At 36.2% G+C, this 14,653-nt stretch overlaps 1 protein-coding gene across 5 annotated transcripts in view; it reads left to right on the top strand.

Moving 5' to 3' along the window:
- Positions 1–14,653, top strand: part of LOC132697335 (uncharacterized) — a 31,823-nt gene that overhangs the window by 10,502 nt on the left and 6,668 nt on the right. For 3 of the 5 annotated variants that reach the window (XM_060662753.1, XM_060662754.1, XM_060662755.1), the window contains exons 3-17: positions 1,969–2,173; positions 2,228–2,725; positions 2,781–3,005; positions 3,065–3,229; positions 5,438–5,592; positions 5,652–6,112; positions 6,162–6,398; positions 7,991–8,286; positions 9,789–10,219; positions 10,736–11,124; positions 11,180–11,415; positions 11,521–11,825; positions 11,878–12,014; positions 12,068–12,307; positions 13,784–14,360. In XM_060662753.1, coding sequence (XP_060518736.1) covers positions 1,969–2,173; positions 2,228–2,725; positions 2,781–3,005; positions 3,065–3,229; positions 5,438–5,592; positions 5,652–6,112; positions 6,162–6,398; positions 7,991–8,286; positions 9,789–10,219; positions 10,736–11,124; positions 11,180–11,415; positions 11,521–11,825; positions 11,878–12,014; positions 12,068–12,307; positions 13,784–14,360 — 4,557 coding nt within the window. Of the gene's footprint in view, positions 1–1,968; positions 2,174–2,227; positions 2,726–2,780; positions 3,006–3,064; positions 3,230–3,324; positions 3,346–5,437; positions 5,593–5,651; positions 6,113–6,161; positions 6,399–7,990; positions 8,287–9,788; positions 10,220–10,735; positions 11,125–11,179; positions 11,416–11,473; positions 11,826–11,877; positions 12,015–12,067; positions 12,308–13,783; positions 14,361–14,653 lie in introns of those variants that run through there. The other 2 variants (XM_060662757.1, XM_060662756.1) reach the window with 2 other exon arrangements.

Here is a 14,653-nt window from a genome sequence, read left to right as displayed (position 1 = left end):
ATTTGTTATTTTCTCGATCTGCCGAACTAATTGCATTCTTAATGACTTGTGACGGAGCCTTTATCTAAACAGAAAACAAAAAAAAATTCTCTAATTTTTGTTATAAAAAGGTACGTAGGAAGTTTGTTAAAAAACCGTTTTAATGGATGCTAATATTAGGATTATTTTTAGAATTAATTTATAAGCAAAGTCCAAACGAGCTCTAACGTGCCAAAAGAAAATCGATTACTATCTGTGGGCGACAAAAATATATTGAACGATACAAGCTAGGCGCTTGCGTGTAGCAATTTTTAGCAAGTTAGAGGATGTTTGTTTAATAACTATCAAAATAACAAAATCTGCCACATATCCTGTAGTATACGATACGGGACGAAAGTTGCGACAGTGGGAGTTGAAATTCACGTGCACTTAACCATTTAGTGGCAAACCAATAATTTGAGGTTTATCCTGATGTGTTTTCAGTACGTGTTTAAATCAACATCGGTATAAGCAAACAGTTAATTAACATTCATTACGGATGCACCACGCCGCAATTAACTGCGTTATAGGTGTTATTTTTGTTTGACTTAATACCTTGCGAACCACAAAAAGATTCCCTCTCTATTTACTTCAAAACAAAAGCGCAAAAGGCACTTTAGTGATAGTGATTTAATGTACATTTATTTTTAATTGTGTACCATTAAAACTCTGTCCTGATGCGTTTTTTAAATGCTTTGAAATTAAGTTATGGTCATGAAAAGAATTTGTTCGTGGCGTGGTGAGTATGTTTCAACCAAGCTCATGGGTATATAAAATAGAAGTGAACAATCCAACCAATGTATTCACAAACAAATGAAAATGAACAATTAAAAAAAAAGAAAAATAAAGGGTAGTTTCAAATTGGCAATTCTGGCAATTTGTCGATATTCAATTTCGCTCAAGATCACTTTAATTTTGAAAAGGTCACATTAATCCAGAGATCTTCACTTTTTATATAAAATATGAATAGTTGAACGGTTGAACAGAACAAAGCAATTAAAATTTGCATGGTTCAGTCTAAATCAGATGTGTGCACCAGTGCATATTTTGCTCGAAATTCATTTTTATGGACATACCTGGTTTTGTATGAACACTCCTTACTTGAAAGACATCTTTCAAGTATGTGTCACACAAAATATTATTATTATTATTATTATTATTATTTTAAATTTAATGTTGGATAAACTGTGCCACAGAATTTTTTTTGGTCGCAGAAAAGAAAAAACTGATATCTGTGAAATGCAACTTGCGAAAACATAAAATATTTATTTTTTCGAAGAAACTTCCACAGGCTACTGTAATACTTTTTCCAAAACTTCTGGATTCCTCCTGCGTCGGTTTTTACTGACTCGAACTTGCTAACGTTTGAGGTGGGCGGACTCCTATATTGGTGACGGTTAAAGACCTGAGCCGCGGTTAAGATTATTAGGTTGTTCATAAATGTCTATAGACTCTTGGACTTTTCCTTGGTAGAAGAATTGATTACACGTAAGAATTTTAGTTTTATGAGTTTATGATGAGTTTACTTGTCTTAGACTTAAGCCATGTCTTTCGAGCGTAGTCCATTTTTTTCGTCCTGTCTATATTTGAGATGCTATAAACTGCTAGCATCTCAAATGGAATTTTGTCTTTGACGGATCGAAGACGTCTACAGATTTTTGGAGAAGTGATAAATCTGGTTTTGACGTTATATTTCTTTAGAACTTTTGATATGTGGTAAGTGATGGAAACGTTAGCAAGAATCCAGAAGTTTTGTAAAAAGCATAAAATATTTGTCGGTTATTATGTACCAGTGTTGTGTATATCATTTTACCCCTCAGTAACAAAGCGGTTTTATTCAAATTCATCTTTTCGACAATTGAGCCAGAGCCAAATTCATAGGTGTTCTATATTTGTGATCCCATTAGAGCGTGATAGCATTTTCCGCGTTTGTAATATACGTTCTTTCAGGGAACAAGGCGTAGAACTACCACCATATGGTCAGTATGCGACAGGTATCTTTTTCCTGGATAAGGCCAGCCATGAAGAGATGGAACAAAAATTCTCTGCCCTGGCTACGGAACTGGAATTGCCAGTGTTGGCTTGGCTTACCGTACCAACCGACAGTTCCACCATAGGGGCGGTGGCCAGAAGGTCTGAACCGTTTATGAGACAAGTATGCTGTTCAACCACGCACCGCTCTTGTTGTACAACTTTTACTGTATTTTAGGTTTTTGTTGTTCTGAAAGGAACGACTCCAGAGGAGTCTGAAGAGGAACAGCAAAGACGGGTATTTGTTCTGCGTAAAAGGGCGAGTCACGAAATTCGGGTGCCAGATAAACGTTTCTACATCTGTTCGCTCAGCAGAAGGACGATCGTTTACAAAGGTCAGCTGACATCCGATCAGTTGTGGACTTATTTCCCAGATCTGAAGGATCCGCTTTATGATACTTACCTGGCCCTGGTTCATACCAGATTCTCCACAAATACTTTTCCGAGTTGGGAAAGGGCTCATCCCCTGAGGATGCTGGCCCATAATGGTGAGATCAATACCCTTCGTGGAAATGTTAATTGCATGAAGGGCAGAGAAGGTGTGATGAAAAGCGATATATACGGAGATAAGCTCAAATCTCTGTACCCAGTAGTAGAACCTAATTTATCCGACAGCGGATCGGCAGATTGCGTATTGGAATTTCTGGTACACGCCGGTCAAAGGAAGTTGCCAGAGGTAATATTCTAAATTTAAAATTTGGGTTAGCGTTTGTTTTACGTTTGGTCATCAGGCCGTCATGACAATGGTGCCAGAGGCGTGGCAAAACGATCCGACGATGACCGAAGAAAAAAAGAACTACTACCATTGGGCGTCTTGTACCATGGAGCCGTGGGACGGACCCGCGTTGATATCTTTTACCGACGGTAGATACATCGGCGCCATTTTGGATAGAAATGGGTTGAGACCGTCCAGATTTTATTTAACAAAAGACAATATGATGATCATGGCCAGCGAGGTAGTAAACTAACCAGGCAGCCGTAGATTTGGAATGGTAGTTATGATAAATTATTTAAGGTCGGCGTCTATGATGTTGATCCGGCCAATGTGTTGCACAAGAGCCGCTTAAAACCCGGACGAATGTTACTCGTTGATACCGTTGGCAAAGCTGTAATCGGAGATATTGAATTGAAGAGCCAAATAGCTCAGTCGAGGCCCCATTCTGAATGGTTAAAGGAGCAGGTAATTTCATAATATAATATCATTCAGACCTATTCTGTGGATGTGTATTATATTCTATTTAAATATTAATTTGATATTTTTTTATTCTCTTATGTGATTGGACTATTCATCAGATGGTGAGTGACTTAGTTTGTGTGCAACAGCAATAGATCTTTTTTTTGGTAGATTATGGAGTTGCGATCCTTTTAATGCTTAGTTTTGTGGTTTTTGTTGGTACATTAATAGGTTGGTTTTTGTTTATCTGCGTCTATATATAGAACATAATTTATGGTTCGCTAATTATTTTTTAATGCAAAGTTTGCGCTGTAGCAATTTTTAAATTTATAGAACATGCTTAAAATATGTTTAGTATTGAAATAAAGTGTTTTTTTTGTTTTTGTTATGTGTAGGTAAGTCTCTCGTTTGTACGTTGCATATAAGTTTTTAATTCATCATTTTCTTTCTGCCCCTTTAAAGCTTCAAGTTAATTTTGACAGGGCCAGAAATATGAATATGAATTGATGTAATTAAAGGATTAGCAGGAGTGAAGTTACTATAGTCTCTTAAAATAGAAGGAAATAGATAAAATAATAATTAATAATAATATAAATATTCTTAATAAATATTTAAAAGTATAATGTGGATGAAATAGAGAAAATAATAAACACACACTTAATATAGTATAGGGTAAAACTAAGTGGAAAGTATATGTTAAAGCAGCATTATCAACAGCAAACCCTCATATTTAGAATTTAGAATTTCCTAAATATGGGATAGCTGAAATAAGATTGGTAATTATCGTCGCACCTCAAAAATATATTCGACCTCAAGGTAAAACATATCCTAGTTAGGCGCGTGCGATAATAAAAAAAAATATTCCAATTAACCATGTTTCTTTCAGAATTAGTGATCCATAGAAACTTAATTTTTAGTTTATTTTAAATTACGTGCTTGGGGAATCGATTCAAAATGAACCAAAACAATTTTAAGAATTAAAATAAAATATACCATGAAATTATGGTTTTAGAGATAATTGGAATTCAAAAATATGTTTTTTTATTTCCAAACTTGTTGTGTAATGTATTATTATTTATATTATTTATTATAATTTTGTATAGTAGTGTGTTACTTAATTTTCGAATTCTATACAAAATTCTAGAGATATTTTGTGTATAATCTCCTATACCTAACCGTTTTTGATATTTTTAATATGTTATGCAGAAAATTACATTTCTGCACTCCGCAGCATTTGTTGTTTGACTGTGTCAAAAAATATTTGAATTATGATAGTAATCAACAACAAAACACGTGTTCTAGCAATTGTTTTGTTTAAACGCTAACTGAACTTATATGACAACATTTTATTTGCGATAGACAAATGTTTAAAAGGGAATATTTCAAAAAGTAAAAATATTGGGCATATACAACTTTACATAAAATTGCCATTAAAAAAAAAGTTTTTTTTTTAATGGAAACTATCTACTTTTATTTTAAAAAATTTCATTTTTAATCTTATTTTTCGCGTACCCTTTATTAATATCTGTTATTCGAGTCCTTTGTATATAACAAAATTTACTCAAGTGACACAATAAATGCTTCCGAATGAAAAATTGGCGGATATTTTACGTCTTGCAAATGTCATTTTTGTCATAAAAAATTAAAAATGTCAATAAAGGTTAGGCTTAAATGTAGCACATTATACCCGAAATGTGTCCGGAATTTTGTATAGAAGAAAGAAGGAAGAGGAAAGTTGATACTCGCCGACGAAAAATGAAACACTCTGTATATACAACATTAAAATAAATTGAAGGTGTGTAATACCTTATTTAACTTTTTGATTTTAACTTTAGGCTCCATCGCCTATAGTTTCTGAGATAAACGGCGCATCTATACATAAATGTAAAAAATATGACTGCGTCCTATTTGAAGCTACAGTGTGCAATTTTTTATAAATACTAAAATAAAATTGCTACAAATGTAGCGATTACTTTCTACACTGAGTATAAATTTTATACAAAGTACGACGATATAGTTATAATTCCACTGCCTTTGCCATAATCCAGAAATTGAGAACATGTGGGACCACCCACAGTTTCAATGTTTTACTTTTACAGTTATCAAAAGTAAGCAAATTTCTCAGATTTTTTTTTTGCTTGGTTTTAATGCCGCATGATTCGCATTAAATATCCCCGGCGTCCTCCTATGTTTAGTTGGTAATGTTTTGTTCAGATTTCTATGGAAGAATTGAGGAAGGCTCATTTAGATGCCGGTCGTATTGCCAAGCCCAAATACGAGCCTAGCGGCTTGACTGATAAAAGGCTTCCTCTTTACGGATACTCTACCGAAACTGTGCATTTGCTACTGCTGCCGATGATTAACAATAAGTGAGTACCGAGATCGAACGATACCAATTAAAAACTTGCCGTCGTCTCTTTATTATTAGGAAGGAGGCTTTGGGCAGCATGGGTAATGACGCACCGTTGGCGTGTTTATCCAATTTCGCACCTATCGTGTACGAGTACTTCAAGCAACTGTTCGCGCAAGTAACCAATCCACCGATCGATCCTTTCCGTGAAAAGGTCGTGATGTCCCTGCAATGCCCTATAGGTCCCGAGGCCAATATCCTGGAGCCTAGCGCCAAACAGGTGCACAGGCTGTGGCTTAAAAATCCAGTAATTTCGATTGCCGATTTGGAGATGTTTAAACAATTATCTCACCGCAATTGGTCTTCTCACGTTATCGATATTACATTCCCAGCTGAGGAAGGCGTGGTCGGGTTTAAGAAACGACTGCAGCAAATTTGCGACGAGGCTGAAGAAGCTGCGAAATCCAACCAAGTCGTTATTCTATCGGACAGACTAGCAAGCAAAGAGCGCGTACCGATCAGCGGTCTTCTCGCTCTGGGTACATTTCGGCGTTAATTTACATTACGTACCTAACATGTTTTTTGTAGGTGCGACTCATCATCACTTAATAGAAACTCGGCACAGAATGAAAGTGGCTTTGATCGTGGAAACGGCCGAAGCTCGAGAAGTCCACCACATTTGCGTGCTTCTAGGGTATGGCGCGGACGCCATATGCCCATACTTAGCTTTAGAGTTGGCCTCGTCCCTTCGCGACCAAGGGGTGCTGGACACAAGTCTTAGCGACGACGCTATATTTCAGAACTATGCGCAAGCAATGCAGACCGGTAAGTTTTGATGAAATAATTATCCTTCATAAAACATTCACAATTCAGTGATAGTTAGTATTAAGGCTTAAGGCTGTTTAGTTCTAGTGAAATCTTGAGAATAAACTTCCCTTCTTAGTTATTGCACTTTTTTAAATCGCTGACGCGGTCTCAATTTTTCACAAAAATGGGCCTGGGTAGTATTCATTCACACTGTATAATAACAACAGAGCTACACTTTGGTATATATCATTTTATGTGTTTTTCGGAAAACAAAGATTTCTCATAGGCTCGTTTTAAAATATGGCTGTTTTTTGATTTTTACCAAAATCTTAACGTACTAAATAGACAATTTTACTTATTGTGTTATAGTCTAAGACCGGAGCTAAGATCGATCTTCAAAATGAAAAGGACATTCTATCAAATAAAAGATTATTTTTAATTAACATTTAAAATAATTACATATTGTTTTAATTTCACCACTGTGTCTACCAAACAAACGTAACTCCAGTGAAAAGTATATACTATATACAATAACAACACCATAGTAGCTGACCATTTTTTTGGTCCCAATTACCTGGTAGCTGCGGTCAAACAGGTAAGTTCATTTTAATAGTTGCACTGTTTTGTCAATCAATCCCGACTAGTCGGCCCCCCGCGGGCGTCCAAACATTTAGGCCACCAAATGGGCCCGTTGTGCATTTGTTAAAAATCTTGAAGTAAGTATATTGTTAATTTTTTTTATCAGAAAATTTTTTCACTGCCATCTTTGCTTTCATGAACTCTGAAGATTAAAATTGTATAGAAATTTTATGCAGTATTATTTGGGAGAGACCAGACGCTTTTAAAATTAGATTATATTTTAGAGATGACAGAAAAAGAAAATGAAAACGATTTTTCTGACTTGGGAAACGATGGAACTTCCGGCGATTCTGATCTCGAATAATTTATTACTGTTATTTGTATGATCACTTATTGTACTACATTATAGATATTGTTTAATAAGAATTTTTCATTTTTCTGCTAGTTATGGATTAACAATTTTTTTTTAAGAATTCATATTTTATTTATTCTAAAGCGTTTATCAAAAGCTAATTTATTACAATTTATTAAAAACTTATCTGCTCCAAAACCCTGCTCTTATAGTCAATTAATTATATCCTAGCACTGCATCCTTTTCTACGACGAGAAGTAAGTATGTACAGTCTTTCTTTGTCTTGGACTTCACTTGCTCCGAATTTTTTAATTTAAATGTCTTACAAATAGCATCTATCATCAAATTTTTTGAGGCAACCTTATACTATATTATGTATAATTAAATTACTTTTATTTTAAGACTAGTGCGGAAGTTAGTTTCGTTTGGTAAATACACCGGTGAAAAATCTGGTTGACACTATCGTGAAGGTCGATCTTGGTTTGCATCCTCTACTATTACAAAACAATGTTGTGGTTAGAACCAGTTGTCCCCACTTCAGAAAATATATACTAACCAAAACAGCGGGGAGACAAGTCGGTTTTCATGTTCTTTCTGGGGTTTTCATTTTGCAAGAGTAATGAAATAGCTGCAGCTTTAGTTTGATATTTCTCCATCTGCACCCAATTGTCTCCTGCAGGTATTAGTAAGGTGATGGCCAAAATGGGTATCTCCACCCTCCAATCTTATAAAGGAGCTCAAATTTTCGAAGCGGTAGGCTTGGCCGCAGACGTTATAGATAAGTGTTTCAAAGGCACGCCGTCTAGAATAGGCGGGGTTACTTTGGATATGTTGGCCGTTGAGGCTTTTGAAAGGCACCAGAATGCCTTTCGGGTTGGCTGTGACAGTCTCATTTTACGAGATGCTGGAAAATACCACTGGAGAGCTGGCGGCGAGAAACATATAAATGAACCGGCCAGTATTGCAGCTCTGCAGGTAGGTACTTCAAACGTGTTCGAAGGGGTTTACATTTTACCATGTGAGAAATGCATGTCTAGTTTGCTGGACATCGGACACTGGTAGACAAAAATTGTTTAGTGTTTTCAGAGTTCCATATCTGCAAAATAAAAATGGACTGGCATTTAAAGTGTATAACGAATAATTTTCATCGCTATTGTATCTACATGGCTAACATGTTTGGTCAGTGCTGCAGCACATTTTTAAACAGATGCATTGTACAGTGGTTCACACAAAATTTACTCGCATTTAGCTATTAGATTTCAGCAAATAAAGAATTTCTTTTTTTTTGTTCAAAAATTTTAATAGTAGTAAAATTACCAATTGGTTTTTTTACTTTAGATAAGATGCTTTAGAAATGCAGATAAAATACGAACAAATTTTTTCCTCCTTGAAAATTGCTAAAAAATGATGTGTCTGTCTAGTCTACGACGGTGTATAATAAAAATTATAGAAATTAAAAAAAAAAAATTGTAACTCATAATTTTGCAGATAATCAGGGTGTCCACCACTTTCTAATTACTCATTCAATATAATTACATAAATACTTGAAATTTTAAAACTCTACACACTAACTACTATTTAGTTGCTCTATATAGCTATTAGATTACATATTAACTTTACTACGTCAAAAACTGATGCAATGCAAGTTGCATTGGTATTTCGTAATAAGTTGCTGTATCACCAGCAGTCAAGACCTGTCTAGTAGTAGTATATGCCAACTTCAAGGTTATTTGAAAGTCAACTTATTTTCTTTCACCAATGGAAGTATATATCTTTAATTGATCTCATATTATTTGCTAGAAAAAATAAGTAAGTTTTTACTTGATGCCTTTCAAAAAGAGACTAATGTAAAAATGTTTGAGTTTGGGATTTTCAAAGGTTTTATTTGAAACTTTCAAGATACTGTATAAGTTGTGTTATGTGTACCAACTTTAAGATTGACCAATATTTTACTACGAATTGAATGTTAAAAAAAGACAACACTTGATATTATTTTACTGAATTTTATGTCCATTTATTTTGTTAAAGTTCTATGAGAAAATGATTTGTTCACTTAACCAACCGCAAAGTTTTTAAATTAATAACTAGAGATAGGATTTTTAAAGTATTTTGTCAAGGGGGCCTGAGGTATCAGTTGAATTTGGAAAATGGATTTCTTGCCCAATCGAACTTTTTATTTTTTTATCCAATTTTCGTGGAAGCTGCAGACTAGCGGCGAACGGATTGGACATTTATATAATGTAGTTGAAGTAGATTTCGTTTTTAAAATGTGGAAAAGGAAAAATTATCAGTCCCGTCAATAGACACAATGAGGTTTGCAGGCCTCGAATTTGAAAATCAAAGTCATTTATTTGTCGCGGAAAGCTTGGCCACCCTGTCTATGTCGGAAAACGTTCGACAATTTTTTTAACAGTGTCCGGCGCAGTTTTGCATTTCGATCCATAAAAAATACTTCATTCGAAATAATTGTCGTTCAGGAGTCGGCAATAAACAAAGACAAATCGGCTTATGGGAAATTCCGCGACGCGACCATGCAGTCTGTCCGCGACTGCATGCTTCGCGGTCGTTTTGAACTAAAAACAATCGAAAAATCTTTACCGCTGGACGAAATAGAACCGGCCGCCGAAATCGTGAAGCGCTTCGCAACTGGGGCGATGAGTTTCGGCTCTATAAGCCTGGAAGCGCACCAAACTTTGGCAGTGGCCATGAACAAAGTAGGCGCCAAAAGTAATACTGGGGAGGGGGGTGAGGATCCCGAAAGGTATTTGGATAGTCAGAAGAGATCGGCCATTAAGCAAGTGGCTTCTGGTAGGTTCGGTGTAACTTCTTCGTATTTGGCTCATGCTGACGATTTGCAGATTAAAATGGCACAAGGCGCCAAACCTGGCGAAGGTGGCGAATTGCCTGGGTGAGTGTCGTTAAATTTTTTCGAAACCAAACCATTTTTGTTGTTCCGGGTGCCCGATATATGATGTCAAATCGTCTTATGTCTTAAAAAAACCAATTAGGCAATTGGAGTTGAAATATTGATACAGTGTTCCATTCAAATATCTGCAGTCGTGTCGAATATTTAAATTTATTGTTTGGTAGTATTTGTTTTTAACCACACCAGCTACGAAAACTTCCAATTCATTCTAGACAGAAGATAGCCTGAATCATAACAGTCATACTGATACCGTATTGTTGGTTAGTTTTGTACCATAACCATGTACCAAATAAATAGACTAAATCGATTCTACATCAGGGTGGGGTCATCAAAATCAAATCAAAATCAAAATTCCTTCTATTCTTCATAAGGATAAAAAGGACATATATATTGGACAGTCGGTACATTTCCTCCTAGCATTGATTTGTAATCTTAAAACAGAAATTAAACAATTTATGACCGTGTTGCAATGCAGTAACAGAAGTAAAATGTTTTCAGCTATAAAGTTTCAGCGGATATAGCGAAAACCCGTCACTCCGTACCCGGAGTTGGTTTAATTTCCCCGCCTCCTCATCACGATATTTATTCGATAGAGGATTTGGCAGAACTCATATACGACCTAAAATGCGCGAATCCCAAAGCTCGAATATCGGTGAAACTTGTCTCCGAAGTTGGGGTAGGCGTGGTCGCTTCCGGTGTCGCCAAAGGCAAAGCCGAACACATCGTGGTATCTGGCCATGACGGTGGTACGGGTGCCAGTTCTTGGACCGGTATTAAGAACGCCGGTTTGCCATGGGAACTGGGCATTGCCGAAACTCATCAGGTTTTGGTCATGAACAATCTAAGATCGAGAATCGTGCTTCAAGCCGATGGTCAAATAAGAACCGGTACAAGAAAATCGATCTACCTCACATCAGCAAACTTTTAATAATTGTTTTACAGGCTTTGATGTTGTTGTGGCGGCTATTTTGGGAGCCGACGAGATTGGATTCAGTACGGCACCATTAATCGTAATGGGATGTACCATGATGAGAAAGTGTCATTTAAACACGTGCCCCGTTGGGGTAGCCACGCAAGATCCGGTGCTTCGCAAAAAATTCACCGGTCAACCGGAACACGTGATCAATTATATGTTTATGCTCGCCGAAGAAATTAGAGAAATCATGGCCAAGCTGGGTGTAAGTACCTCGAGATATTAGCCATTGTTATTTTGCTCTTTTGCATATTTTATTGTAGATAGTGTTTTCGTAGCCAATAGACTAATGGAGATAGGAACATTTTAGGTTCGAACATATCAGGAATTGGTCGGACGAACAGACTTGCTTAGAGAAGTCGATAATGGCACGCCTAAGGCGAAAATGCTCGATCTCAGTCTCATATTGCAAAACGCTTTAGCGTTAAGACCGGGCGTTAATATCAAAGGCGGCTCTCTAACTCAAGATTTCCAACTCGAGAATCGCCTCGACAACCAGCTCATTAGTAAAGCTCAGCCGGTCATTGACGGAACTCAAAATTCAGTTGATATTGATATGAAAATTACGAATGAGGACCGAGCCTTTTCATCCACTTTAAGTTACCACATCTCTTGGTATGTAACGATGTAATTTCCCGGTTCCCTTTGTTACATCATATTTTTCTAGCAAATACAACGAGGAGGGGCTACCAGACGGTAGATCCATCAATATAAGACTTGTAGGGTCGGCTGGGCAAAGCTTTGGAGCTTTCCTGGCCAAAGGAGTCAATATCACCCTAGAGGGAGACGCCAACGATTACGTTGGTAATGTTTGCATACCTATTAGAATTCACAAAACTAATAATAACATCCCATAGGCAAAGGTCTTTCAGGTGGTACTATTGTTATCTATCCTCCGAAAACTTCGACGTTTGAATCACATTTAAATGTAATTGTCGGAAATGTCTGTCTATATGGTGCGACAACCGGAAGGGTTTATGTCAGAGGCATTGCCTCAGAGCGTTTCGGGGTACGAAATTCCGGAGCCGTCGCTGTAGCGGAAGGTGTAGGTGATCATGGCTGTGAATACATGACTGGAGGGATTGTTTTAATCTTAGGTGAGTGCTTGTTTATTTTTATGTCTCTTAAGGAGTATTTTTGCATAATTAAAAAATTAATTTAAATAAAAAATCATTCATATAAGGGTGAGGCAAAAAGATGTCCATCTGTGTAGACGCTATTGAACTCCATCTATTGTAATGCAACCAATATTGATCTTATGAGGCAAATTTTATTTAGAGTGCGACGGGTTTATATTATTTTTCCCTATTTGGATTTCTATGAAATTTATTATATGTTAACTGGTACATTTGAAACAATTAAAATCATTTATAATAATTTTATGCTGTTATTAATTAATTAACGTTTCTTCATACGCTAAATTCTTGTGTGTAACCGGAAAAACAAAGCTTCTTCTCTTGGATAAGTAAAGCAAGTACACCTATTGGATATTACATTATCTAATTTTGTTTCATACAGGGTGTGATTTCTTGGATGATTTTTAGAAAAAAAATTAATATCCATTGAGGACCCCAAATGTTGGACATACAAGGTGTTGATATTAACAAAAAACTTTTTTCCTCATTTTTACTAAAACCGTTTAAAATATTTTTTTGAAAAATTTTCGGGTCAAACTTATTTTTGTGGCATTGCTTTTTTCTTAAATAAATTAAATTTTTATAATCGCAGTTTTTTTCTGAGTAAAACTTGAAAAAAAAAAACAATGAAAATCTTATTTAATCATTAGAATCAAATTAAAAAACTGACATTAAACAACCCGAAATAGTTTATTTTATTCCCCCGGGAATTACCGGGGGAATCCGGAAAAAGTTCATTAAAAACGGAAAACGTATCTTAATCGTGACGAAATTTAGTTCACTGTATCCGAAAGTTCACTAAATCCGGGTTCACTATAAGCAATAAAAATTTACATTTGTCTTCTCAGACTTTTAAAGTGTATTTCAAAAAGTGTTCATTATAATCGATTGTTCACAATAAGCGGGTTTACTATATCCGAACTGCACTGTATATACTTCTAGATCCGTGAACATTAATTTGTTATGAAGAATAGTAACTCCGAGTTCAATACCTTTGTCGGTTACTCTCTGACGGTATTCTTTGGCTGACTAATATCTATACATAGATTTGTATAGATTCTCGCATTTTTTAGAAGAAGAATGTTACTTTATCGAATAAAATTTGATGTCCAATGTCGTGGTTGTGTTCGGTGACTGCTGATGACTTTATTTGCTGTAGTCTAAAGGCTCTTTAAACGTAGTTGATAGTTTTCCCCGGTCTCTATAATGTATTCTTTGCCGCATGTGCATGGAATGCTATAAACTCTAGGTACATCGAACGGAATTTTGTCTTTGACGGAAAGAAAATGTTGACATCTTTTTGGACAACATAAATTTTGCAAATAGTGTTATAGTAGCCTGTGGAAGTTTCTTAAAAAAAAAAAGACTGTAGCTCACGTATCGCGCATTGCATAATAAAAAAACAGTTTCAACCTAATGATTGACTTTTGGTTTTAGGTTTAACCGGTCGAAACTTTGCGGCGGGTATGTCGGGTGGTATCGCTTACGTTTGGGACATAGACGGGAAGTTTTCAACCAAATGCAACATGGAAATGGTGGAACTTTGTAAGCTCGAGGATCGAGACGACGTTGCTCTAGTTAAGCAATTGTTGAGAGAATTTTTCGATCTTACCGGCAGTATAATCGCCGAACAGCTTCTGAAAGAGTTCGACTCGAGGATGAAAGAATTCGTCAAAGTGTTTCCGTACGAATACCAGAGGGCGCTCAAGCAGATGGCCGCGGAACATGTTGCGGTGGAAAAGGAGCAGCAACGAAGTCATGAACCGAAAATACAGGATATCGAAGACACGATCAACGACGACGCGGCGGAAGAGAAGAAAGCGGAAAAAGCTTTGGACAAGTTGCGCGGTTTCATGAAGTATCCTCGCGAGAAAAACGTGTACCGGCCGGCGGAGAAACGGATGAAGGACTGGGACGAAATTTATAATTTCCCGCACGTCAGGAAAGGTTTGAGGACGCAAGCGGCCAGATGTATGGATTGCGGCGTTCCCTTTTGCCAGTCCAACGTGCACGGGTATTTATTAAATGAATTTGAAATTTGTTTTGTCCAAAATAACAAGGTCACTAACTTCGCTATATTTACAATAATCAACTTCGAGGCTCATTTTTTACAATTTGCCTAAAAAGTTACTCCAACATAACAAAGTACAGAAAATCGATCACTAAATATTTCTATTTTTCTTTGGTATTGATTATAAAATGTAACAATTTGGGATTTCAATTGATAATTGGTTCTAGTGATACTCTTAATGGTAAATATCTTTATTTAGGACATTAAAAGATGCAGTGACTCAGTCATAACTCTTC

This window comes from Cylas formicarius, unplaced genomic scaffold (assembly GCF_029955315.1).
Source record: "Cylas formicarius isolate icCylForm1 unplaced genomic scaffold, icCylForm1.1 PGA_scaffold_1__22_contigs__length_36826433, whole genome shotgun sequence".
Taxonomy (NCBI): Eukaryota; Metazoa; Arthropoda; class Insecta; order Coleoptera; family Brentidae; genus Cylas; species Cylas formicarius.
The sequence above is the reverse complement of the archived record's forward strand: the minus strand, read 5'-3'. Positions and strand labels throughout refer to the sequence as shown.